A 27047-nucleotide genomic window follows, 5' to 3' on the forward strand; every position below is an offset into this window, starting at 1 on the left:
GAGAAATAAGTCGCAAGAAAACAAGAAAGAAAGGAAATAGCATGTGGGAGGAAGAGCAGGATGAGCAAATAATCTGATAGAACATGCAAGTTGGTGGAATACTTAAATGGTCTGATGAACATGCAGTCTTTTAACATTTTGTCTGTGTATATATGTGGCCTAGAACTCTTATTTGTGCTTCCGCTTCAAAATATCGTCAACTGGACAACTCTTCGAGCAAAGCTTCCCCATCAGAATAGCAGGATTTTTGTACAAAGGTCATTAGTCATATTTGCTATCATCGCGTCGTCATGTTGCCTCTCGAAAGCCGATACATTAGTTAAAAGTTCGCCGATTGTACATCACCAAGGTAAGAATGAGCTCACTTCCGCATTTCCGCCTGCTCGACGCGCCTCCAAAAAAAAGTGCTGCGGAGGTATGGAGCTGCGCGCTGTCCTCCCGTGAACCCCAGAATTCAGACACCCTTGCACCCTTTCGTGCCAGCTCTGCCCTCCCGTGAACCCCAGAATCCAGACACCCTTGCACCCTTTCGTGCCAGCAGAGCTGCAGAGGCATGGAGCTACGCGCTGCGCTCCCGTCCCAATCTTCCCTGCAGATTCCCCGCCTCCACCTCCTAGGCTTAATAGATAGACCTCATGGTAGCTTTCTATATGGGGATCTTTAGAACACGTCTTGATGACAGCTGAGGATATAACTTTCCCAAACCTTTGACATAGACAAACTTGACATTTATGAGATGCAATCGGGGTTTTATGAGCTTGTTTGGGAGTGCTTTTAAGAGCTTTTCTGAGAATATAGATTTCTAGATAATTTAGTTGTCATGAGAATTTGAATATCGTGGGATTTACTTGCAAAAAAGATCTACACGGTTTAGGGTTTAGGAACCGATAGATTCCTCTCGTTGCGATGACTCAACAGATTTCACGATTTTCACATAAGTGCTCACAAAAGATGATTGAGAAGCAAAGTGTTTGACAGATAGAAGCCGATTTTGACAGCCAGAAGTTAGCCAGAAGCCAAAACAAACATGCTCTACATTGTCTTTCTATTATTACATTTTTAATTTAATTATAGAAACTCCAAAATGACCCGATCTCGAGGTGAATCCTTTGGAGCTACTAGGCCCAGAGACAGCAGCGTGCTAGTCTGCCGCCGTCACGGCCCAATTTAACCCAGCCCCCAGGAACTTAACCCTAGTCCCGACCCGTCCCACCCTATCAGTTGCGGGCGCGCGTCCCTGTTTCGCTCGTGCCGTTGCGCTGCGCCAAGCCTCCCCACCTCTCTCGTCTCTTCTCCACCCGCCGCCCTCGTGGGAGTGAAACCCTAGCTAGGGTTCTGCCCGCCGCCGCCTTCGATCAAGACGCCTGCAGCCTTAGCGCGAGCCCGCCATGGACACAGGACGCAAGCGCATCGCGCCGGGGGGCGCCAACGGCGCGGGCGGCCCGAAGCGCGCGAGAGGTGAGCAGCTTCTCTAGCTCCGGGGAATATGGATTGGCTGTTGCTTCACGGAAGGTTCGGCTCTCTAGGGTTTATAGCTGGTCTTCGTTGGTCGGATCTGCACTCCGTCGTTCGCGACTTCGCTGGGAACTGCGGAGATCCGTGGCTTTTGCTGCTGCATTGGTTTTCGTGTTTTCTCTGATTATTGGGAGTATTGGGAGTTTGGAAAGACCTAGAATGTTTTTCGTGTTTTCTCTGATTGGTTTACGTGGTAGCTGAAGGCTTGATCTCGTTTAGGTCTATCCACGGGATTTTGCTCGCTGGACGAAAATTTGAGGGATGAAACGAGACGTAGTTGACGTGCTAGATTGAGATTGCTACTGTTCTGTTTTGATAGATCTTTCGGCCTTTTAATGCTTTGTTGAACTTTTAATGCTTCTTTGCTGGGCTAGGTAGAAGTTCTCCTTTTAGTGCTTTCAGTGGTTTAAGCAAGTATGATTTTTCTAATAACAAATCATTGGATTGGACCACTGCTTGCATACTGGAAGATATAAGCAGCATTGGTGACCTTTTAATGTGATAATCCCAATGTTTCTTCAATGAATTATTATCTATTTATATTCGTATTACTTTACCAAGCGACATGATTTAGTAAAGCAACACATTATTAATTGGCGGAAGTAATAAATTTGGTGTAACAGAATCGGAGACAACTCAAATGGGTGTAGGAAGCAAAACCAAGCCGTGCACCAAATTTTTCAGGTTCTAATCTAGCTTAAAATGAACTCTCATCTGGTAACATCTACTATCATTATATGCTATTCCTTTTAATTAAAATTTGCTATGTTATTAAATGATGTGCTTGATGCTAACAAATGGGTCAGCCTAGATTCTGATACAGGTTGGTTTTGTCTAATCATTGCTTAAGAACACTCAACGGAGTAAAAATTGGAATCTACTGCTGTTTATCACTGAAAACTGATGCAACAAGGGAACATACTGCTGTATATCACTGAAAATCTGAACCATCCAACAATGGTTACAAGGAAACAAACTCCCTCTCAAAAGGAACAATCAGTCAGTAACACCATGGAACAGGTTCACTTGAAGAAATCAAGAAGATTAGATTGAACATGGGGACTGTGATTCAGTTTTTTGTGAATCGTCCAGTTATTTGTTCAATTACACTTATCAATATACATTGCAGTAGTAGTACTTTTGAACACCAATATCTTTGAACCTCGATTATGTATCCCATCTTTATCAAGCATGATTTGTATAAGATTGGTTCGAATCATTTACTTCAGTCTTTATGCATTCATTGCACATATATTTTTAGCAGTCATCTAGTGAGGTTACATTATCCAGCTGCATGCAACATAATCTCTTCAATCAACATTTTTTTGCATGTGTATCGACTAATATCAGTCTGTAGGTTGTCAGATATATTTGCATGTTCTGTTGCTTATATTATGCTTTCAATTTGCAGCACTGCGGGTTGTCCCTTTGGTTCAAATTGCCATTTTCTCCATAACTTCCCGGGTGGCTACCTGGCGGTTTCAAAGATGACCAACTTGGGTGGGCCACCTGTTCCGGCTCCCCCAGGAAGGATGCCTATGGGACCTGGTGGTCCTGATGGGCCACCTTCACCTGCTCTGAAGACTCGCTTGTGTAACAAGTACAACACTGCAGAAGGATGTAAATGGGGGAGCAAATGCCACTTTGCTCATGGAGAGAGGGAGCTTGGAAAGCCCCTGCAGATGGACAACTCGATGGGAGCTCCTCCAATGGGTCCAGGGCCAAACGGTCACTTCATGCCACCTCCAATGCCTATCCCAGACATGGTTCCTCACTCCACATTCGGTGCTTCGGCCACAGCCAAGATCAGTGTCGATGCATCCCTTGCTGGCGCCATCATTGGGAAGAGTGGTATCAACACAAAGCATATATCCCGAGTGACTGGGGCCAAGTTAGCCATCCGGGACAATGAGGCTGATCCCAACCATAAAAACATCGAGCTCGAGGGAACGTTTGACCAGATCAAGCACGCTAGCGCAATGGTCACAGAGTTGATTGTCCGCATCAGTGGTAAGGTGCCTCCACAAGCAAAGAACAACCCAGGCAGGGGGCCTGGTTCTCATGCTGGGGGTCCTGCAAGCAACTTCAAGACCAAGTTGTGCGAGAACTTCAACAAAGGCTCCTGCACCTTTGGAGACAGGTGCCACTTTGCCCATGGCGAAAGTGAGTTGCGCAAACCTGCTGCTGCTTGATAGATGTGTTTAGTGTGGCTTGCGGTGATTACTCTGCCTGTGTGGCTGAATAACACCACAGTCGCCTATGGTGAGATGTACTGGGCCACGTGCTGCCTGAGAGAGATCATTTCCATCGCTTGCGTAGAGACAATGGCCGTTTTTTAGGATTTGTAGGATTGCCGTATTGTTCTGTTCGATTTATATCTAACCCTGCCAGAATCCTATTTTTGTACCGTTTCTTAGCTACTAATTGGTGCCAGATCATTGTGGTTCTGTTGACTCGAGAATAGTTGCTATCGATGGTATGGGTTTGTGAATTATTGATAGCATTTTTGAAATCCAGATAGCTAAGCTGAAATCCAGACATCATTAGTGTTCAGTTGATGGTATGTATTTTTTGTGGTTGTAAACCCCAATTGAGCCAGACAGAGTATCTAGCAACACTTACGATTTATCAGTTAGCACCAGGACGAGACCTCGAGATATTAGTTGGGCCAACTAGGATCACAGTCACGGGTGAAGCCACGTCTGACGTCCATCGACGAAAAGCCTCATTTATCCTTATATGCTTCATCAACGTGCAGTAGAGCAGCCGCAAATCAGCGTTTCCATCGACCAAACAATCCTCAGCTCTGCTGATATGGTTCACCAGAACAGCCGCAAACCAAAGACGAAACATGGTGCAAACTGCAAACGAGACGACGCAGACGAATATGTCAAGCTTTCAAACCAGAGGTTCAAAAACAGAGCAAAAGACTGCAGTTGGCCACCTGCATTGGCATGCCGATCCGGGCATCAATCACTGCATTTAGAACCGGCGGCGGTGTTCTCTGCATAGGCGCGAACGGTCCGCGGCCAGGGGCCAGACGGTCCGCGACCTGGCGCAGGGCTTGGGTTCCTTGCCTGACGGGCCGGACGGTCCGCGCGTACGCAGGGGCGTCGGAGTTCGCCGATAGCTCCTGAATCTCGCTTCCGGGAGGGACCCCGTCGGGGAGGAGAGATTCTAGGTATTGTCTAGGGTCGGCAGGCCACCTTAGACACCTCTAATCGACGTAGAGCCGAAGATAAGCGAAGAATTTGGGGGGATTGAGAGGATAAACTAGAACTAAACTAGAACTACTCCTAATGCCTAAGGTAAAAACGAGAGATGAACTAATTATTGATTCGATTGTTGATGATTAATCGACCGTATTCCTCTATATTTATAAAGGAGGGGGCTAGACTCGTTGCAAACCAATCTCCCGGGCTAATTCCGCGAATTTAGCTAACAACCATAGCAAGAAATTCGGAACCCTAATTGGCTCTGCGCGGACCGTCCGAACCACCAGTGCGGCCGTCCGGCCGCCTAATTTGGCGCCCAACATATGCCCCCTGCCTTTTGGCGGAGCTAAGCGAACCAAAAGCAACTAACACGATGCGATCATATCAGTTTCCTTAGGCATCTTGCCACATACTAGGATGATACTGCTTGAGAAAACGCCCGTTTAACGCCTTAGCCAAGTCTTTGCCTTGTAATGTTTGTAACAAGTAGGCGTTATCGGCCATCACCTGCGTGACTCTGTAAGGGCCTTCCTAGCTTAGCGACCACTTCCCGAACTTCCGGTTTTAAACTTCTCAGTGGCAGGACAGTCTTCCATACCAGGTCCCCTACCTGGAACGATTTAGCCTTGACCTTCTTGTTGTAAGCTTTGGCGACCATGATCTTGTCCTTTTCTATTTTCCTTAAGGCTGTCACTCTCTTGTCGATCACTTCATCAATATTGTCCATCATTGAATTATATTAATCACCGACAGTTAGATCATTTTGCTTGGCGAACCTGACAACATTTAAACTTATCTCTACAGGTAACACTGCTTCCTTCCCATAGACAAGCTCAAAAGGAGACACTTTAGTAGCACGGTGTTTAGATATTATGTGAGCCCACAAAGCTTCGGACAAAATCTTATGCCACTGCCTAGCATTATCAGATATTTTCTTTTTTATCAGGCTAATCAATGTCCTATTACTATACTCGGCCTAAGCATAATATGGAGATGAATTGAGTAACTTAATTCTATATAATTCAGCAAACTCACGTACCTCCATTGACATAAAAGAAGCCCCCTGGTCTGTAGTCAAAGTCTGGGGAATGCCGAATCTATGAATAATATGCTCAGTTATGAACTCAATTACCTCCCTGTGTGTCATGTTCTTCAGAACAACGATTTCTATCCATTTGGTAAAGTAGTCAGTGGCAAATAACATGAACCGATGCCCTTTTGATGATGAAAGATGAATCTCTCCTATAAAGTCCAATACCCATCCTCTGAAAGGTCAAGGCTTAATGATAGGATGTAATTCGGCTGCAGGGACCAACTGTAAGTCGCCAAATTTTTGACATACTTGGCATCCTTTGTAGTATTTAAAACAATCAGCTACCATGTTAGGCCAATAGAAGCTAGACCTTCACAATAACCACTTCATCTTTGGAGCCGATTGATGGGCACCACAAATCCCTTCATGTACTTCGACCATGGCTAATATAGCATTGTTGGGGGCCTTCCTCTTCTGAAGGTCCTAAAAAACGTGACTAACTATATGTTTTCAGTATGACATAGACTATTACAGGAGGCTTCGGCTTTGGGATGAATGTTCTCTCATGATAAAAGTGTGTGTAATATGAAGATACAACCCGAAGGTGACATGGATGAACGCCGAAGCTATGGCTAAAGGAGCTTCGAGTTGGTATAATAGCAAGGATGAAGGACGGAACCGACCAAAGGGGCAAAATACTACTTCGTCCTTGTTAACTCGCATTATGATTAAGAGTAAATGTCAGGGGCATGGATGTAATCTTATCCGGGCTGCGTCCTGTGCCTATAAATAGATGAACAGTAATACCATACTGTTCACGCTGAATTGTAATTTCTCTCTCTACGTCATCTTTGCATTCCCACCTTCTGGCGAACCGAAGGTATCACAGTATTATAAATATCATTAATGTTAATGCTTATATGTGAATATAAATAAAAATAAATTGTGAGGATCTAATCATTATTTTACATTTCTTTAATGTTCTTTCACATTCTTATTTGTACTCATATTTATACTTATATGCTGAGATGATGAAGATACGCCCTTCGTGACCTTCGTCTGAAGATCATTATATCCGAAAGGAGATAATGTTTCGAAGGACGAAGGTCTTTATTCATTAACAATTGTGTTGCCTTGTTCTTGATCTATAGCATTTGTGATAGTCGCCTAGAGAGGGGGTGAATAGGGCGAAACTGAAATTTACAAAATTAATCACAACTACAAGTCGGGTTAGAGTTAGAAATAAAATCGAGTCCGCGAGAGAGGGTGCAAAACAAATCTGTCGGCATTTCGAGACAGGGGGGTCCCTAAGCCGACGAGTGAGTGTGCTGCGTGCCCCAGCCCAGATGGGTCGAGCGCGTGGGCGAGCGCGAAGGGGGGAGAGGCGAGGCGGCCGGAGCCGAGCGTGAGAGAGGTGGAAGTCCCGCGGCCTTCGTGTTCGTCCCGCGCCCAGGTCAGGTGCGCTTGCAGTAGGGGGGTTACAAGCGTCCACGCGGGTGAGGGAAGCGAGCGGCCCCAAGAGAGCGCCTGTCCCGTCCTCGGTCCCGCGCGGCCAACCTTCTCTGAGAAGGCCCTGGTCCTTCCTTTTATAGTCGTAAGGAGAGGATCCAGGTGTACAATGGGGATGTAGCAGAGTGCTACGTGTCTAGCGGAGGGAGAGCTAGCGCCCTAGGTACATGCCAATGTGGCAGCCGGAGAGATCTGGGCACCCTGCTGGCGTGATGTCGTGGCTATCGGAGGTGCGGCGGAGCCTGATGGAGGGACAGCTGTTGGTGCGGTCGAGTCCCTGCTGATGTTGTCCTGCTTCCGTAAGAGAGCTGGGGGCCGCCGTCGTCATAGAGCTTGTGGAGCGCCATCATTACCCTTCTGGCGGAGCTGGCCGGATGAGACGCCGGTCTTGTTCTCCGTGACCCGAGTCGATTCGGGGTGGGATGATGATGGCGTCTCCTGTTGACGTGGCGATCTGTGCCCTAGGCAGGGCGACGTGGGGTTTCCTCCGAGGCCGAGGTTGAGTCTGCCTTCTGTTGCCGTGGCCGAGCCCGAGCCAAGGGGTCGGGCGAGGCGGAAGTTGTTCGGCCGAGGCCAGGGCGGAGTCCGAGCCCTGGGGTCGGGCGGAGCGGAGTTTCGTCGTCTTCCGGGTCTTAGCCCGAGTCCGAGCCCTGGGGTCGGGCGGAGCGGAGTTCGCCGTCTTCCGGGTCTTAGCCCGAGTCCGAGCCCTGGGGTCGGGCGGAGCGGAGTTCGCCGTCTTCCGGGTCTTAGCCCGAGTCCGAGCCCTGGGGTCGGGCGGAGCGGAGTTCGCCGTCTTCCGGGTCTTAGCCCGAGTCCGAGCCCTGGGGTCGGGCGGAGCGGAGTTCGCCGTCTTTCGGGTCTTAGCCCGAGTCCGAGCCCTGGGGTCGGGCGGAGCGGAGTTCGCCGTCTTCCGGGTCTTAGCCCGAGTCCGAGCCCTGGGGTCGGGCGGAGCGGAGTTCGCCGTCTTCCGGGTCTTAGCCCGAGTCCGAGCCCTGGGGTCGGGCGGAGCGGAGTTCGCCGTCTTCCGGGTCTTAGCCCGAGTCCGAGCCCTGGGGTCGGGCGGAGCGGAGTTCGCCGTGGCGCCTTTGGCAAGGCCTGATTGCCTGTCAGACTCACTCTGTCGAGTGGCACTGCAGTCGGAGTGGCGCAGGCGGCGCTGTCCTTCTGTCAGACTGGCCAGTGGAGTGGTGGAGTGACGGCGGTCACCTCGGCTCTGCCGGGGGCGCGTGTCAGGATAGAGGTGTCAGACCACCTTTGCGTTAAATGCCCCTGCAATTTGGTCAGTCGGTGTGGCGATTTAGTCAAGGTTGCTTCTGAGCGAAGCCAAGGCCTCGGGCGAGCCGGTGATGTGTCCGCCATAAAAAGGGGGCCTCGGGCGAGACGGAAGTCTCTCGAGGTCGGCTGCCCTTGGCCGAGGCTAGGCTCGGGTGAAGCGTGATCGAGTCACTCGTGTGGACTGATCCCTGACTTAATCGTGCCCATCAGGCCTTTGCAGCTTTATGCTGATGGGGGTTACCAGCTGAGAATTAGGCGTCTTGAGGGTACCCCTAATTATGGTCCCCGACAGTAGCCCCCGAGCCTCGAAGGGAGTGTTAGCACTCGCTTGGAGGCTTTTGTCGCACTTTTTTGCAAGGGGACCAGCCTTTCTCGGTTGCATTTCGTTCCGGTGGGTGCGCGCGAGCGCACCCGCCAGGTGTAGCCCCCGAGGCCTCGGAGGAGTGGTTACATTCCTTCGAGGTCTTAATACTTCGCTTAACGCTTCGGCTGGTCTGGTCGTTCCCTCATGCGAACTGGCCGTAGCCCGGGTGCACGGTCGGGGCCCAAGCTCTCGGGCTGGTATGTTGACGCTGTCAACGATTTGGCCGGAGCCGGTTTTTGCGAGAGCAGCCCCCGAGCCTCTGCACAGGGCGAGAGGACGATCAGGGACAGACTCGGCTTTTTACATACGCCCCTACGTCGCCTTTCCGCAAGGAGGAGGGGGGAGTGCGCCATGTTACCCTCGATGGGCACCGAACATGGTGTCTCCGGTGAGCTGCAAGCGGGTAATCCGAGTGGACGTCCGTGCCCCGTTCGTTGGGGGTCGGCTAGGGGCCCAGAGGCACGCCCAAAAGTACCTGCGGGTGATTTGCCGGACCCGGTCCCCTGGCGACGGGGTCCGAGGGCTCGATGCCTCCCTCCGATGGGATTCCGTTACAAGATCGTTCCCGCTGGTCTCGGAAATGTCCTAGGGTACCTCGGGAGCGCAGCCCGAGCCTCGGTTATGTATCGAACGTACCCCTGGTCATCCCTCGCTCGGTGTCTGAGGCGACTGTGAACCCTTCGGGGGCCAGCCTTCGAACCCCTGATCAGTAATGGGAGCGGAGCCCGAGTAGCCTGAGGCGGCCATGGAGCCCTTCGGGGGGCTGGCCTTCGAACCCCTGACCAGTAGTGGGTGTCGGGCCCACGCGATCTGAGGCGACTGTTGAACCCTCGGAGGGCCAGCCTTCGAACCCCTGATCAGTAATGGGGGGGCTCGGAGCCCGGTTCCTTCGCGGAGAAGGATCCCTTTCGGGGTATCCCCCTTTCCCGGTCCCTGTTGCAAGAGATAGAGAAAGAGGAAAACGGAAAAGGATACGAAATCGGACGACGTGGCGTACCTTTTCTGACGCGGTTATTGCGGCGAAGGTGAAGCGTCGCGCGCTCCTCCTGCCAGAAGCGCCGCGTGTCCCGCCGCGGAGTTAATGCGACGGGGCGAGTGGTCGGCGGGGCGGCCGTTGCGCGCGTGCGATCCGTTCGAGGAACGGGTCACGGGTGCACCGTCTTCACGCCGTGAGAGGAGGCTCTCTTGCTGTCTCAGGATGGGACGTGAGCCTGGCTGACGACGTGACCGCTGCGCCCGCCCGCCTGCCACCGCTATTACTGCCGGCCCACTTTCGGTCGCTTTGACCGACGCGCCAGTCTGGCGCTGTTGGGTCGCCTCGAGTCGTGGCATAGGCTTCGCAACCGAAGAGGCGCGATGGTGGCACAAGTGGCGGTGCGGTTGCTTGCATGCAGCAACTGGCGCGCCGGTTGCCCGACGCGTGGGCCTGGGTTCCAAGCTGGCGTGTCAGAAGTCGGAGAAGCGCGTCCATCTGGCGCGGTTGCATGCCGCCTGCATGGCTGCCCGCCCCTTCTGCCCGTTGGTCTGGGCGAAAATGGGGGGTCGCCTGTAACCGCTGGACGGTCGTGCGCACCATGCGCGGCGGTTTGGCTTCTTCTGCCCTGAGCCAGCTTGCATGACATGCGGGACCCAGCCCCCGAGTCGTAGGGGAGGGCCTTGGAGCGTGTTGGAGAAGACTCGGCCCGCGGCGCCTGGGGGCGCACGTAGGGAGAGTCGCCCTTAAAAGGAGGGAGACTCCTTTCGTAAGGCAACCATGTCTTCTTCCTCCCTTAAGCGTCGGGTCTTCCCGTCTTCCAAGCCCCCGGATGGGGGGTATCCGCCGCCTTTCCGCCTCCTCGTTGGAGGAACGCAACTCCATGGGAGTTGGTACCTCTCAGCCATCGTTCGGCTTCAAGGATTTTCATCACACAGCCTGGTTGCTCCCTTCCGCTGGTGGCCACCCAAGACGGTGACCTCCAGCTCCTGGATGGGGAGAGACAGACCAGGCTGTGATCCCGCCCTCAGCGTTGGGTGTGTTCGTCATCCTTGCTGGGGCGGGGGCCGAGGCGAGCCGGGGCTCTACCTCGCGTGCGGGTCGGCGAACCACCTCCTCTTCCAGCTTCTGGTGGTGGCAATCGTCCTCCCGCGCTGCAACGGAGTCGTCCTCCAGTCATGCCGGGGAAGGCGAACTGTTGCTGTCCAGCTAGGATGCAACATTCCGTCTTCCCCCTCGCATTCGGGGCGAGGACGGCAGCGAGGATCTACCGGAGTGCTTGGGAGCGGCCCGCTCTTTGGCTTTGATGGCTTGTTCGCATCCCTTGAGTGGGACTGCGAACAAGAGCCTTCTGGTGACTGCGTTCACCTGGGGCCATGGCTGCCGCTGCAGAGGTCGTCGCCCCGCAGGCCCGGGGTCGCTCGTACCCTCGGGGACGGAACCGGAGTCCCGTTTGTGATGGCACCTTGGATGCCAGTGTGTTCGTTCATTGTGGCTGTCGAGGCCTGAACGTGTATGTAATTTTGGCACGGAGCCGTGTTTTTTCCTCATTTTCGAGCACTAAGTCTCGCCTGTTTGATTATCTGAACCGCTTTACCAAGCATGAGTTGCCCCGTGCCAAGGTGACGGGTGAGGTATCCGTATCCCGGAGGCGTAGGAATCCCTCGGCCCGTTCGGCCTTGTTACGTGAGGCTCCTCTAGCTTAGTTGAAGGGACCCCTCGGCCGCCCTTTGGTGGATCGAGGCCGGGGGTAGCGATATCAGTATGAACAGAGGCGGAGTTGGCTCGAGAATGGGGAACCTGGTTGGCCGGAGCCTAGCCGTGTCGCCCGTCAGCGGAGCCGACGCCAAAGTCGGTCAGTCGAGGCCTCGGATCGGGCTGGCGCCCTTGGAAGCCGGTTGGCCGAGGCCCCCGGGGTAACCGGTTGAGCCGCCTGCTCGGGCCGGATTCCCGGAGGAGCCCCTGGACCGTGGCGCCGCCCGAGGCTGGGTCGGGCTTTGCTGAAGACGTCGTCGATGCCGAGGGTGCTACGGCTCCCTTCGGCGTGAAGACCCGAGCCTGCAGGATCAGATCATCTTGTAGCGTGTGCTTTCTGCGGCCGCCGAGGCCAGAAGAACACGCCCTCGCCGCGCTTGCGAAGCTGCGTCTTTTTTCCTCCTGTTTCGAGCATCTGGACTCTGTCGGTAACAGGGATGTTTGTGTGAGCAAGAGTTGCTTTTCGCGGAAGGGACGAGTGAGGTATCCGTATCCCAGAGGCGTGGGAATCCCTCGGCTCGGTCGGCCTTGCCGCTTACGCGTACTTTCACCCGTCCATGAGGCCCTGTCCCCGACTTAGTCGAGAAAGCTTGAAGGACTGCTTCGGCAGGAGAGCTTCCGAACGTGATGACTCGTTCGGTCCACGGAGTCGCTTTACCCGAGCGCAAGTTACTTATCGCAGAAAGGGACGAGTGAGGTATCCGTATCCCGGAGGCGTAGGAGTCCCTCGGCTCGGTCAGCCTTGGCTGCTTACGTGTACCTCGTCGTTTCCAGGATCCGCTTTCCGAAGTAGTCAAGAAGCACGAAAGAAATCCTGCTAAAAAGAGATCCTTTTTCGAGGAAAAATTCGACGCAGAGGGGGTCTCCCCCCTTTTAGCCCCCGAGGGAGGGTCGGGCTTTGCCGAGGCTAGGCCGACCCTTCCTTGACAACTAAACTTTGCGTAGGTGCGAGGTATATGAACAACTTGAAAACATCTTAAGGGTAGAAGCGACGTAGCTGTTTGATGTTCCAAGCGTTGCCGTAGATCTCGCCTTGATTGTTGGCCAGCTTGTATGTTCCGGGCTTCAGAACTTTGGCGATGACGAATGGCCCTTCCCAGGGGGGCGTGAGCTTGTGCCTCCCTCGGGCGTCTTGTCGCAGCCGAAGCACCAGGTCGCCCACCTGGAGTTCTCGGGACCGGACCCCTCGGGCGTGGTAGCGTCGCAGGGACTGTTGGTACCGCGCCGAGTGTAGCAAAGCCCTGTCCCGAGCTTCCTCCAGCTGGTCCAGCGATTCCTCTCGGCTAGCTTGGTTGCTTTGTTCGGTGTAGGCCCTCGCCCTCGGGGAGCCGTATTCCAGGTCAGTGGGCAAGATAGCTTCAGCCCCGTAGACCAGGAAAAACGGCGTGAAGCCCGTGGCACGACTCGGCGTCGTCCTTAGGCTCCAGACCACCGAGGGGAGTTCCTTCATCCATCGCCTGCCGAACTTGTTGAGGTCGTTGTAGATCCGAGGCTTGAGCCCTTGTAGAATCATGCCGTTGGCACGCTCTACTTGCCCATTCGACATGGGATGAGCCACGGCGGCCCAGTCCACCCGGATATGGTGATCCTCGCAAAAATCCAAGAATTTTTTGCCGGTGAACTGGGTGCCATTGTCGGTGATGATGGAGTTCGGGACCCCGAAACGATGGATGATGTTGGTGAAGAATACCACCGCCTGCTCGGACCTGATGCTGTTCAGAGGTCGGACCTCGATCCACTTGGAGAATTTGTCGATGGCGACCAGCAGGTGCGTGTAGCCCCCGGGCGCCTTCTGCAAGGGGTCGACGAGGTCCAGACCCCATACAACGAAGGGCCAGGTGATGGGTATTGTCTGCAGAGCCTGAGCGGGCAGGTGTGTCCGCTTCGCATAGAATTGGCACCCTTCGCAGGTGCGGACAATTCTAGTGGCGTCCGCCACCGCCGTTGGCCAGTAGAAACCTTGCCGGAAAGCATTTCCAACAAGGGCTCGGGGTGCTGCGTGGTGGCCGCAAGCCCCCGAGTGTACTTCTTGCAGCAGTTCCCGACCTTCGGCGATGGAGATGCATCGCTGGAGGATGCCCGAGGGGCTGCGGTGGTAGGGCTCCTCTTCGTCGCCCAGCAAGACGAATGACTTGGCGCGTCGCGCTACCCGCCGAGCCTCGACTTGGTCGAGGGGTAGCTCTCCTCGACGGAGATATTGCAGGTACGGGGTCTGCCAATCCTGGTCTGGCGTGGCCCCGCTCTGCCCTTCCTCGACGTTCAATGCCCCGCCCTCGGGGGCCGAGGGTGCCTCGGGCCGGGCCGAGGGTGGCTCGGGCCGAACCGAGGGTCCCTCGGGCTGAGCCGAGGGTACCTCAGGCTGAGCCGAGGGTATCTCGGGCTGAGCCGAGGGTACCTTGGGCTGAGCCGAGGGTACCTCGGGCTCGGGCGCGTCGTCGAGCTTGACGGAGGGTTGATGCAGATCCCGGGAGAAGACGTCCGGGGGGACTGTCGTTCGCCCCGAGGCTATCTTGGCCAGCTCGTCTGCGGTTTCGTTGTAGCGCCGAGCGATGTGGTTGAGCTCGAGCCCGAAGAACTTGTCTTCCAGGCGCCGAACCTCGTCGCAGTAGGCCTCCATCTTCGGGTCGCGGCAGTGGGAGTTCTTCATGACTTGGTCGATGACGAGCTGCGAATCACCGCGGGCGTCGAGGCGTCTGACCCCTAGCTCGATGGCGATCCGTAATCCGTTGACCAGAGCTTCGTACTCGGCCACATTGTTGGACGCCGGGAAGTGGAGGCGCAGCACGTAGCGCAAGTGCTTTCCGAGGGGCGAGATGAAGAGCAGGCCCGCACCGGCCCCCGTCTTCATCAGCGACCCGTCGAAAAACATGGTCCAGAGCTCCGGTTGGATCGGAGTCGTTGGTAGTTGGGTGTCGACCCATTCGGCCACGAAATCCGCCAACACTTGGGACTTGATGGCCTTCCGAGGGGCGAACGAGATCGTTTCGCCCATGATCTCCACCCCCACTTTGCGATCCTGCCCGAGGCCTCTCGGCACTGGATGATCTCCCCCAGGGGGAAGGATGACACCACAGTTACCGGATGGGACTCGAAGTAGTGTCGTAGCTTCCGCCTTGTCAGGATCACAGCATACAGCAGCTTTTGAACTTGTGGGTAGCGGATCTTAGTCTCGGACAGCACTTCGCTGACGAAGTAGACCGGCCTCTGAACGGGCAATGTATGCCCTTCCTCTTGCCTCTCGACCACAATCGCGGCGCTAACCACCTGAGTGGTTGCGGCGACGTAGACCAGGAGGGTTTCTCCGTCCGCCGGCGGCACCAAGACTGGCGCCTTTGTAAGGAGCGCCTTCAGGTTGCCGAGGGCTTCCTCGGCCTCAGGGGTCCAAGCGAAACATTCGGCCTTCCTTAAGAGGTGGTACAGAGGCAGACCTCTTTCGCCGAGGCGTGAGATGAAGCGGCTCAGGGCCGCGAGGCATCCCATGACCCTCTGTACCCCTTTTAAGTCCTTGATGGGTCCCATGCTGGTGATGGCCGCAATCTTCTCCGGGTTGGCCTCGATGCCTCGCTCGGAGACGATGAACCCTAGGAGCATGCCTCGGGGCACCCCGAAGACACACTTCTCAGGATTGAGCTTGACTCCTTTCGCCTTGAGACACCGGAATGTCACTTCAAGGTCGGAGAGGAGGTCGGAAGCCTTCCGTGTCTTGACTACGATGTCATCGACGTAGGCCTCGACTGTGCGACCGATGTGTTCGCCGAACACATGGTTCATGCACCGCTGGTACGTCGCGCCTGCATTCCTCAAGCCGAACGGCATGGTGACATAGCAGTACATGCCGAACGGCGTGATGAAAGAAGTCGCGAGCTGGTCGGACTCTTTCATTCGGATCTGGTGATACCCCGAGTAGGCATCGAGGAAGGACAGGGTTTCGTACCCAGCAGTGGAATCCACGATTTGGTCGATGCGAGGCAGAGGGTAGGGAACCTTCGGACATGCTTTGTTGAGACCAGTGTAGTCTACACACATCCGCCATTTCCCCCCTTTCTTCCTCACAAGCACAGGGTTGGCAAGCCATTCGGGATGGAATACCTCTTTGATGAACCCTGCCGCCATTAGCTTGTGGATCTCTTCGCCAATCGCTCTGCGCTTCTCCTCGTCGAATCGGCGCAGAGGCTGCCTGACGGGTCGGGCTCCGGCCCGAATATCCAGCGAGTGCTCGGCGACATCCCTCGGTATGCCGGGCATGTCCGAGGGACTCCACGCAAAGACGTCGGCGTTTGCGCGGAGAAAGTCGACGAGCACTGCTTCCTATTTGGGGTCGAGCCCGGAACCGATCCGGATCTGCTTGGTGGTGTCGCCACTGGGGTCGAGGGGGACGGCCTTGACCGTCTCCGCTGGCTCGAAGTTGCCGGCATGGCGCTTCACGTCTGGGACCTCCTTGGAGAGGTTCTCCAGGTCGGCGATGAGGGCCTCGGACTCGGCGAGGGCCTCGGCGTACTCCACGCACTCCACGTCGCATTCGAACGCGTGTTTGTACGTGGGGCCGACGGTGATGACCCCGTTGGGGCCCGACATCTTGAGCTTCAGGTAGGTGTAGTTGGGGACGGCCATGAACTTCGCGTAGCATGGCCTCCCTAGCACGGCGTGGTAGGTTCCTCGGAACCCGACCACTTCGAACGTCAGGGTCTCCCTTCGGAAGTTGGAGGGTGTCCCGAAGCAGACTGGGAGGTCGAGTCGCCCGAGGGGCTGGACGCGCTTCCCAGGGATGATCCCGTGGAAGGGCGCAGCGCCTGCTCGGACGGAGGACGGATCGACGCGCAGAAGCTTGAGGGTCTCGGCGTAGATGATGTTGAGGCAGCTGCCCCCGTCCATCAGGACCTTGGTGAGCCTGACGTCGCCGACAACGGGGTCGACGACGAGCGGGTATTTCCCCGGGCTTGGCACATGGTCGGGGTGGTCGGCCCGGTCGAAAGTGATGGGCTTGTCGGACCAGTCTAGGTAGACTGGCGCCGCCACCTTCACCGAGCAGACCTCCCGGCGCTCTTGCTTGCGGTGCCGAGCCGAGGTATTCGCCGCATGCCCTCCATAGATCATGAAGCAGTCGCGGACCTCGGGGAACCCCCCTGCTGGGTGTTCTTCGTTCTTGTCGTCGTCGTGGGCCCTGCCACCCTCGGCGGGTGGCCCGGCCCTGTGGAAATGACGCCGAAGCATAACGCACTCCTTGAGGGTGTGCTTGACGGGCCCCTGATGGTAGGGGCACGGCTCCTTGAGCATCTTGTCGAAGAGGTTTGCACCTCCGGGGGGCTTCCGAGGGTTCTTATACTCGGCGGCGGCGACAAGGTCCGCGTCGGCGGCGTCGCGTTTCGATTGCGACTTCTTCTTGCCTTTCTTCTTGGCGCCGCGCGGAGCAGACGCCTCGGGGGCTTCTTCCGATGGGCGGCCCTAGGGCTGCTTGTCCTTTCGGAAGATAGCCTCGACCGCCTCCTGGCCAGAGGCGAACTTGGTGGCGATGTCCATCAGCTCGCTCGCCCTGGTGGGGGTTTTGCGACCCAGCTTGCTCACCAAGTCACGGCAAGTGGTGCCGGCGAGGAACGCGCCGATGACATCCGAGTCGGTGATGTTGGGCAGCTCGGTGCGCTGCTTCGAGAATCGCCGGATGTAGTCCCGGAGCGACTCCCCCGGCTGTTGCCGGCAGCTTCGAAGGTCCCAGGAATTCCCGGGGCGCACGTATGTGCCCTGGAAATTGCCAGCGAAGGCTTGGACCAAGTCGTCCCAGTTGGAAATCTGCCCCGGAGGCTGGTGCTCCAACCAGGCGCGAGCAGTGTCGGAGAGGAACAGGGGGAGGTTGCGGATGATGAGGTTGTCGTCGTCCGTTCCACCCAGTTGGCAGGCAAGGCGGTAGTCCGCGAGCCACAGTTCCGGTCTCGTTTCCCCCGAGTACTTTGTGATAGTAGTCGGGGGTCGGAACCGGGTCGGGAATGGCGCCCGTCGGATGGCCCGACTGAAGGCCTGCGGACCGGGTGGTTCGGGCGAAGGACTCCGATCCTCCCCGCTGTCGAAGCGCCCCCCACGCCTGGGGTGGTAGCCTCGGCGCACCCTTTCGTCGAGGTGAGCCCGACGGTCGCGTCGATGGTGCTCGTTGCCGAGGTGGCCCGGGGCCACAGGCGCGGTGTTGCGCGTGCGCCCGGTGTAGACCGAGGCTTCCCGCATGAATCGGGAAGTCGCGGCATGAGGTTCCGAGGGATATCCTTGCCTCCGAGATGCAGTGCTCTCGGCCCGCCGGGCCGCAGCGCCTTCCAGGAGATTCTTGAGTTCTCCCTGGATTCGCCGACCCTCGGTGGTTGACGGCTCCGGCATCGCGCGGATGAGCATTGCTGCGGTTGCCAGGTTCTGACCAACCCCGCTGGATGCGGGCGGCGGCCTGATCCTGACATCGTTGGCGACGCGGTGCTGGAGACCTTGGGGCAGATGACGTATTTCTCCGGCCAGGGGTTGGCCCACCCATGCGTGTCCGACGTCCCGATGGATCGGCTCAAGCGCTCCTGTTCCCTCGTTGAGCCTGGCCTGCGCCTCGCGGACTTGCTCGAGTTGTGGGTCGTAACCCCCCGCCGGAGTGGGGACCACAGCTAGCTCCCGTGGGATGTCGGCGCGAGGCACCGGCCTAGGGAGATCACCATCCTCCGGCATGCCAAGATGGTTGCCTTCGGTGGGATCCCCTAGCTCGATGTGGAAACATTCGCGGCTTGGGCCGCAGCTCTCGTCACCAAGGCTGCGGCTTCCATCGAAACAGTCGGACAGACAGTAGTCACATGCGGTCATGAAGTCCCGCACGGCACTGGGGTTGCCAAGTCCGGAGAAATCCCAAGCGATGCTGGGATCGTCATCTTCCTCGGACCCAGAGGGCCCGTAGGTCGAGACGTCCGTTAGTCGGTCCCAAGGCGACCGCATACAGAACCTCAGTGGGGTTGCACTCGCCTCAATGAGAGCGCCCGCCAAAACGAGGTCGTTTGGCGGGTTGAGGCCGAGTCGAAATGACGCAAGATGGGAGTTAGTCGTTACCTTTTGGTCGACGAGGAGCGACGTAGTCACATCGGGGACTGGTTGCGCCGTCATCTCCGGTTCGAGGGCGACGTCCTGCAGGCTTTCCGCGAGCGCGCCGGCGTCGTCTTCTTGCTCAAGGTCAGCGTGCCGCGGGGGGACGGCGCTCGCCTCCGTCTCGAACGCGAGGTCGACGTCCGGCGTGCCTTCCGTCGGGGCGTCGGGGGCGTCGATTCGCTCGACGGCCGACGAAGCGCGGCCTCCCGTCTGACCTTGACGGCTCCGCCTCCTCCTCCGTTGGCGGGGGAGAGAACGGAGCGAGCCCGAATATTGCTCTTCCACCACGCGGGGAAGACGTCGTCGATTCCGCCGCCGGCGGGCGGGTTGTCGGCCGCCATTGTCGTGGTCGCGCGGCGGTGGAAGAAGTGTCATGTCGTAGCTGCCGTCGAAGGACATGAACTCGAGAGTCCCGAAATGAAACACCGTCCCGGGCCGGAGAGGTTGCTGGAAACTGCCCATCTGGAGCTTGACGGGGAGCTGTTCGTCAGCACGCAGCAGGCCCCTACCTGGCGCGCCAACTGTCGGCGTTTCGAGACAGGGGGGTCCCTAAGCCGACGAGTGAGTGTGCTGCGTGCCCCAGCCCAGATGGGTCGAGCGCGTGGGCGAGCGCGAAGGGGGGAGAGGCGAGGCGGCCGGAGCCGAGCGTGAGAGAGGTGGAAGTCCCGCGGCCTTCGTGTTCGTCCCGCGCCCAGGTCAGGTGCGCTTGCAGTAGGGGGGTTACAAGCGTCCACGCGGGTGAGGGAAGCGAGCGGCCCCAAGAGAGCGCCTGTCCCGTCCTCGGTCCCGCGCGGCCAACCTTCTCTGAGAAGGCCCTGGTCCTTCCTTTTATAGTCGTAAGGAGAGGATCCAGGTGTACAATGGGGATGTAGCAGAGTGCTACGTGTCTAGCGGAGGGAGAGCTAGCGCCCTAGGTACATGCCAATGTGGCAGCCGGAGAGATCTGGGCACCCTGCTGGCGTGATGTCGTGGCTATCGGAGGTGCGGCGGAGCCTGATGGAGGGACAGCTGTTGGTGCGGTCGAGTCCCTGCTGACGTTGTCCTGCTTCCGTAAGAGAGCTGGGGGCCGCCGTCGTCATAGAGCTTGTGGAGCGCCATCATTACCCTTCTGGCGGAGCTGGCCGGATGAGACGCCGGTCTTGTTCTCCGTGACCCGAGTCGATTCGGGGTGGGATGATGATGGCGTCTCCTGTTGACGTGGCGATCTGTGCCCTAGGCAGGGCGACGTGGGGTTTCCTCCGAGGCCGAGGTTGAGTCTGCCTTCTGTTGCCGTGGCCGAGCCCGAGCCAAGGGGTCGGGCGAGGCGGAAGTTGTTCGGCCGAGGCCAGGGCGGAGTCCGAGCCCTGGGGTCGGGCGGAGCGGAGTTTCGTCGTCTTCCGGGTCTTAGCCCGAGTCCGAGCCCTGGGGTCGGGCGGAGCGGAGTTCGCCGTCTTCCGGGTCTTAGCCCGAGTCCGAGCCCTGGGGTCGGGCGGAGCGGAGTTCGCCGTCTTCCGGGTCTTAGCCCGAGTCCGAGCCCTGGGGTCGGGCGGAGCGGAGTTCGCCGTCTTCCGGGTCTTAGCCCGAGTTCGAGCCCTGGGGTCGGGCGGAGCGGAGTTCGCCGTCTTCCGGGTCTTAGCCCGAGTCCGAGCCCTGGGGTCGGGCGGAGCGGAGTTCGCCGTCTTCCGGGTCTTAGCCCGAGTCCGAGCCCTGGGGTCAGGCGGAGCGGAGTTCGCCGTCTTCCGGGTCTTAGCCCGAGTCCGAGCCCTGGGGTCGGGCGGAGCGGAGTTCGCCGTCTTCCGGGTCTTAGCCCGAGTCCGAGCCCTGGGGTCGGGCGGAGCGGAGTTCGCCGTCTTCCGGGTCTTAGCCCGAGTCCGAGCCCTGGGGTCGGGCGGAGCGGAGTTCGCCGTCTTCCGGGTCTTAGCCCGAGTCCGAGCCCTGGGGTCGGGCGGAGCGGAGTTCGCCGTGGCGCCTTTGGCAAGGCCTGATTGCCTGTCAGACTCACTCTGTCGAGTGGCACTGCAGTCGGAGTGGCGCAGGCGGCGCTGTCCTTCTGTCAGACTGGCCAGTGGAGTGGTGGAGTGACGGCGGTCACCTCGGCTCTGCCGGGGGCGCGTGTCAGGATAGAGGTGTCAGACCACCTTTGCGTTAAATGCCCCTGCAATTTGGTCAGTCGGTGTGGCGATTTAGTCAAGGTTGCTTCTGAGCGAAGCCAAGGCCTCGGGCGAGCCGGTGATGTGTCCGCCATAAAAAGGGGGCCTCGGGCGAGACGGAAGTCTCTCGAGGTCGGCTGCCCTTGGCCGAGGCTAGGCTCGGGTGAAGCGTGATCGAGTCACTCGTGTGGACTGATCCCTGACTTAATCGTGCCCATCAGGCCTTTGCATCTTTATGCTGATGGAGGTTACCAGCTGAGAATTAGGCGTCTTGAGGGTACCCCTAATTATGGTCCCCGACAGTATCGCAAGCAAATGAAGAGTGTGACACGCGGATTTGTTTTACGGAGGTTCGGTTCTTGCAAACCTACTCCCCGTTGAGGAGGCCACAAAGGCCGGGTCTCTTTCAACCCTTACCCTCTCTCAAACGGTCCCTCGGACCGAGTGAGCTTCTCTTCTCAAATCAAAACCGGGAACAAAACTTCCCCGCAAGGGCCACCACACAATTGGTGCCTCTTGCCTTGATTACAATGGAGTTTTGATCACAAGAACAAGTGAGAAAGAAAAGACGCAATCCAAGCGCAAGAGCTCAAAAGAACACGGCAAATCTCTCTCGCTAATCACTAAAGCCTTGTGTGGAATTGGAGAGGATTTGATCACTTGGGTGTGTCTAGAATTGAATGCCTAGCTCTTGTAAGTGGTTGAGAAGTGGAAAACTTGGATGCTATGAATGGTGGGTGGTTGGGGTATTTATAGCCCCAACCACCAAACTAGCCGTTTGGTGGGGCTGACTGTCGTATGGTGCATCGGACAGTCCGGTGCACACCGGACATGTCCGGTGCGCCAGCCACGTCACCAAAGCCGTTGGGTTCTGACCGTTGGAGCTCTGTCTTCTGGGCCCGCCTGGATGTCCGGTGGCGCACCGGACATGTACTGTAGAGTGTCCGGTGCGCCAGTATGGGCGTGCCTGACTTCTGCGCGCGCTGGCACGCATTTAATGCGTCCGCAGGTAGCCGTTGGTGTCGAAGTAGCCGTTGCCCCGCTGTTACACCAGACAGTCCGGTGTACACCGGACATGTCCGGTGAATTATAGCGGAGCAGCCGTTGCAAATTTCCCGAGGCTGTCGAGTTCCAGAGCCGCGTTCCATTGGAGCACCGGACACTGTCCGGTGTGCACCGGACAGTCCGGTGAATTATAGTGCGCCGGCTCTGAGATTTTCCCGAAGGTGACGAGTTGGAGTTGGAGTCCTCTGGTGCACCGGACACTGTCCGGTGGTGCACCGTCCGGTGCGCCAGACCAGAGGTGCCTTCGGTTGTCCCTTTGCTCTTTTGTTGAACCCAATACTTGATCTTTTTATTGGCTAAGTGTGAACCTTTGGCACCTGTATAACTTGTACACTAGAGCATAACTAGTTAGTCCAATTATTTGTGTTGGGCAATTCAACCACCAAAATTATTTAGGAACTAGGTGTAAGCCTAATTCCCTTTCAATCTCCCCCTTTTTGGTGATTGATGCCAACACAAACCAAAGCAAATATAGAAGTGCATAATTGAACTAGTTTGCATAATGTAAGTGCAAAGGTTGCTTGGAATTGAGCCAATATAACTTACTTACAAGATATGCATGGATTGTTTCTTTGTTTTTAATATTTTGGACCACGCTTGCACCACATGTTTTGTTTTTGCAAATTCTTTTGTAAATCCTTTTCAAAGTTCTTTTGCAAATAGTCAAAGGCAAATGAGTAAGATTTTGCAAAGCATTTTCAAGATTTGAAATTTTCTCCCCCTGTTTCAAATGCTTTTCCTTTGACTATACAAAACTCCCCCTTAATGAAATCCTCCTCTTAGTGTTCAAGAGGGTTTTAAGATATCAATTTTGAAAATACTACTTTCTCCCCCTTTTGAACACAATGAGATACCAATTTGAAATTTACCAATTGAAAATCTCTAATTTTAAAATTAGGTGGTGGTGCGGTCCTTTTGCTTTGGGCTCTTATTCTCTCCCCCTTTGGCATGAATCGCCAAAAACGGAATCATTAGAGCCCTTAGAATTACTCTCTCCCCCTTTGGTAATAAATAAATGAGTGAAGATTATACAAAAGACGGAGTCCTTTTTCTTGGTGCTCATGCTTTCTCCCCCAGAAATGGAGAGTTGCTTGGAGTGACGGCGAAGGATGAGTTACGGAGTGGAAGCCTTTGTCTTCGCCAAAGACTCCAATTCCCTTTCAATATACCTATGACTTGGTTTGAAATAGACTTAAAAAACACATTAGTCATAGCATATGAAAGAGACATGATCAAAGGTATACAAATGAGCCATGTGTGCAATTTAGCAAAAGAAATTGCGCGAATCAAGAATATTGAGCTCATGCCTAAGTTTGTTAAAAGTTTGTTCATCAAGAGGCTTGGTAAAGATATCGGCTAATTGATCTCTAGTGTTAATGTAAGAAATCTCGATATCTCCCTTTTGTTGGTGATCCCTAAGAAAATGATACCGAATGGCTATGTGTTTAGTGCGGCTATGCTCGACGGGATTATCCGCCATCTTGATTGCACTCTCATTATCACATAGCAAAGGGACTTTGGTTAATTTGTAACCGTAGTCCCGCAGGGTTTGCCTCATCCAAAGCAATTGCGCGCAACAATGGCCTGCGGCAATGTACTCGGCTTCGGCGGTAGAAAGAGCGACCGAATTTGGCTTCTTTGAAGCCCAAGACTCCAGGGACCTTCCTAAGAACTGGCAAGTCCCTGATGTGCTCTTTCTATTAATCTTACACCCCGCCCAATCGGCATCCGAATAACCAATCAAATCAAATGAGGATCCCCGAGGGTACTAAAGCCCAAACTTAGGAGTATAAGCCAAATATCTCAAGATTCGTTTTACGGCCGTAAGGTGAGATTCCTTAGGGTCGGATTGGAATCTTGCACACATGCAAACGGAAAGCATAATGTCCGGTCGAGATGCACATAAATAGAGTAATGAACCTATCATCGACCGGTATACCTTTTGATCGACGGATTTACCTCCCGTGTCGAGGTCGAGATGCCCATTGGTTTCCATGGGTGTCTTGATGGGCTTAGCATCCTTCATTCCAAACTTGGTTAGAATGTCTTGAGTATACTTCGTTTGGCTAATGAAGGTGCCTTCTTGGAGTTGCTTGACTTGGAATCCTAGAAAATACTGCAACTCCCCCATCATCGACATCTCGAATTTTTGTGTCATGATCCTACTAAATTCTTCACATGTAGATTCGTTAGTAGACCCAAATATAATATCATCAACATAAATTTGGCATACAAACAAATCATTGTCAAGAGTTTTAGTGAATAAAGTAGGATTGGCCTTGCCGACTTTGAAGCCATTAGCTATAAGGAAATCTCTTAGGCATTCATACCATGCTCTTGGGGCTTGCTTGAGTCCATAAAGCGCCTTAGAGAGCCTATAAACATGGTTAGGGTACTTACTATCTTCAAAGCCGGGAGGTTGCTCAACATAGACCTCTTCCTTGATTGGTCCATTGAGGAAGGCACTCTTTACGTCCATTTGATAAAGCTTGAAGCCATGGTAAGTAGCATAGGCTAATAATATGCGAATTGACTCAAGCCTAGCTACGGGTGCATAGGTTTCACCGAAATCCAAACCTTCGACTTGGGAGTATCCCTTGGCCACAAGTCGAGCTTTGTTCCTTGTCACCACACCATGCTCATCTTGCTTGTTGCGGAAAACCCACTTTGTTCCTACAACATTTTGGTTAGGACGTGGAACTAAATGCCATACCTCATTCCTAGTGAAGTTGTTGAGCTCCTCTTGCATTGCCACCACCCAATCTGAATCTTGTAGTGCTTCCTCTACCCTGTGTGGCTCAATAGAGGAAACAAAAGAGTAATGCTCACAAAAATGTGCAACACGAGATCTAGTAGTTACCCCCTTATGAATGTCGCCGAGGATGGTGTCGACGGGGTGACCTCGTTGGATAGCTTGGTGGACTCTTGGGTGTGGCGGCCTTTGCTCTTCATCCTCCTTGTCTTGATCATTTGTATCTCCCCCTTGATCATTGCCATCATCTTGAGGTGGCTCTTTTGCTTGATCTTCTACTTCATCAACTTGAGCTTCATCCTCATTTTGAGTCGGTGGAGATGCTTGCGTGGAGGAGGATGGTTGATCTTGTGCATTTGGAGGCTCTTCGGATTCCTTAGGACACACATCCCCAATGGACATGTTCCTTAGCGCGATACATGATGCCTCTTCATTACCTATCTCATCAACATCAACTTGCTCTACTTGAGAGCCGTTAGTCCCATCAAACACAACGTCACAAGAAACTTCAACTTGTCCAGTGGACTTGTTAAAGACTCTATATGCCCTTGTGTTTGAATCATATCCTAGTAAAAAGCCTTCTACAGTCTTAGGAGCAAATTTAGATTTTCTACCTCTTTTAACAAGAATAAAACATTTGCTACCAAAGACTCTAAAATATGAAATATTGGGCTTTTTACTGGTTAGGAGTTCATAAGATGTCTTCTTGAGGATTCGGTGTAGATATAACCGGTTGATGGCGTAGCAGGCGGTGTTGACCGCCTCGGCCCAAAACCGATCCGAAGTCTTGTACTCATCAAGCATGGTCCTTGCCATGTCCAATAGAGTTCGATTCTTCCTCTCCACTACACCATTTTGTTGTGGTGTGTAGGGAGAAGAGAACTCATGCTTGATGCCCTCCTCCTCAAGGAAGCCTTCGATTTGAGAGTTCTTGAACTCCGTCCTGTTGTCGCTTCTTATTTTCTTGATCCTTAAGCCGAACTCATTTTGAGCCCGTCTCAAGAATCCCTTTAAGGTCTCTTGGGATTGAGATTTTTCCTGCAAAAAGAATACCCAAGTGAAGCGAGAATAATCATCCACTATTACAAGACAATACTTACTCCCGCCGATGCTTATGTAAGCAATCGGGCCGAATAGATCCATGTGGAGTAGCTCAAGCGGCCTGTCGGTCGTCATGATGTTCTTGTGTGGATGGTGGGCTCCAACTTGCTTTCCTGCTTGGCATGCGCTACAAACCCTGTCTTTCTCAAAATGAACATTGGTTAATCCTAAAATGTGCTCTCCCTTTAGAAGCTTATGAAGATTCTTCATCCCAACATGTGCTAGTCGGCGATGCCAGAGCCAGCCCATGTTAGTCTTAGCAATTAAGCATGTGTCGAGTTCAGCTCTATCAAAATCTACTAAGTATAGCTGACCCTCTAGCACACCCTTAAATGCTATTGAATCATCACTTCTTCTAAAGACAGTGACACCTACATCAGTAAAGAGACAGTTGTAGCCCATTTTGCATAGTTGAGATACAGAAAGCAAATTGTAATCTAATGAATCTACGAGAAAAACATTGGAAATAGAATGGTCAGGAGATATAGCAATTTTACCCAATCCTTTGACCAAACCTTGGTTTCCATCCCCGAATGTGATAGCTCGTTGGGGATCTTGTTTTTTCTCATAGGAGGAGAACATCTTCTTCTCCCCTGTCATGTGGTTTGTGCACCCGCTATCGATGATCCAACTTGAGCCCCCGGATGCATAAACCTACAAAACAAGTTTAGTTCTTGACTTTAGGTACCCAAACGGTTTTGGGTCCTTTGGCATTAGAAACAAGAACTTTGGGTACCCAAACACAAGTCTTGGAGCCCTTGTGTTTGCCCCCGACAAACTTGGCAACTACCTTGCCGGATTTGTTAGTTAAAACATATGATGCATCAAAAGTTTTGAATGAAATGTCATGATCATTTGATGCATTAGGAGTTCTCTTTTTAGGCAACTTAGCACAGGTTGGTTGCCTAGAGCTAGATGTCTCACCCTTATACATAAATGCATGATTAGGGCCAGAGTGAGACTTCCTAGAATGAATTCTCCTAATTTTGCTCTCGGGATAACCGGCAGGGTATAAAATGTAACCCTCGTTATCCTGAGGCATGGGAGCCTTGCCCTTAACAAAGTTTGACAATTTCTTAGGAGGGGCACTAAGTTTGACATTGTCTCCCCTTTGGAAGCCAATGCCATCCTTGATGCCAGGGCGTCTCCCATTATAAAGCATACTACGAGCAAATTTAATTTTTCATTCTCTAAGTTATGCTCGGCAATTTTAGCATCTAATTTTGCTATATGATCATTTTGTTGTTTAATTAAAGCCATGTGATC

The 27047-nt window shown here is 54.3% G+C and overlaps 1 protein-coding gene across 2 annotated transcripts; it reads left to right on the plus strand.

Moving 5' to 3' along the window:
• Window positions 1-1194: 1194 nt before the first annotated feature.
• LOC100284355 (zinc finger C-x8-C-x5-C-x3-H type family protein) lies at window positions 1195-4077 on the plus strand. 2 transcript variants are annotated; one of them, NM_001157250.3, is made up of 3 exons: window positions 1195-1458; window positions 2139-2199; window positions 2927-4077. In NM_001157250.3, the coding sequence occupies exons 1-3, from the start codon at window positions 1389-1391 to the stop codon at window positions 3705-3707; spliced, it is 912 nt and encodes a 303-aa protein (NP_001150722.1). In that variant the 5' UTR covers window positions 1195-1388; the 3' UTR covers window positions 3708-4077. The 2 variants fall into 2 exon arrangements, 1 of the variants encoding a protein (NP_001150722.1); NR_182058.1 differs by lacking the exon at window positions 2139-2199 and having other exon boundaries at window positions 1217-1458.
• Window positions 4078-27047: the final 22970 nt, after the last annotated feature.

Source organism: Zea mays, chromosome 9 (genome assembly GCF_902167145.1).
Source record: "Zea mays cultivar B73 chromosome 9, Zm-B73-REFERENCE-NAM-5.0, whole genome shotgun sequence".
In the NCBI taxonomy this organism is placed as follows: Eukaryota; Viridiplantae; Streptophyta; class Magnoliopsida; order Poales; family Poaceae; genus Zea; species Zea mays.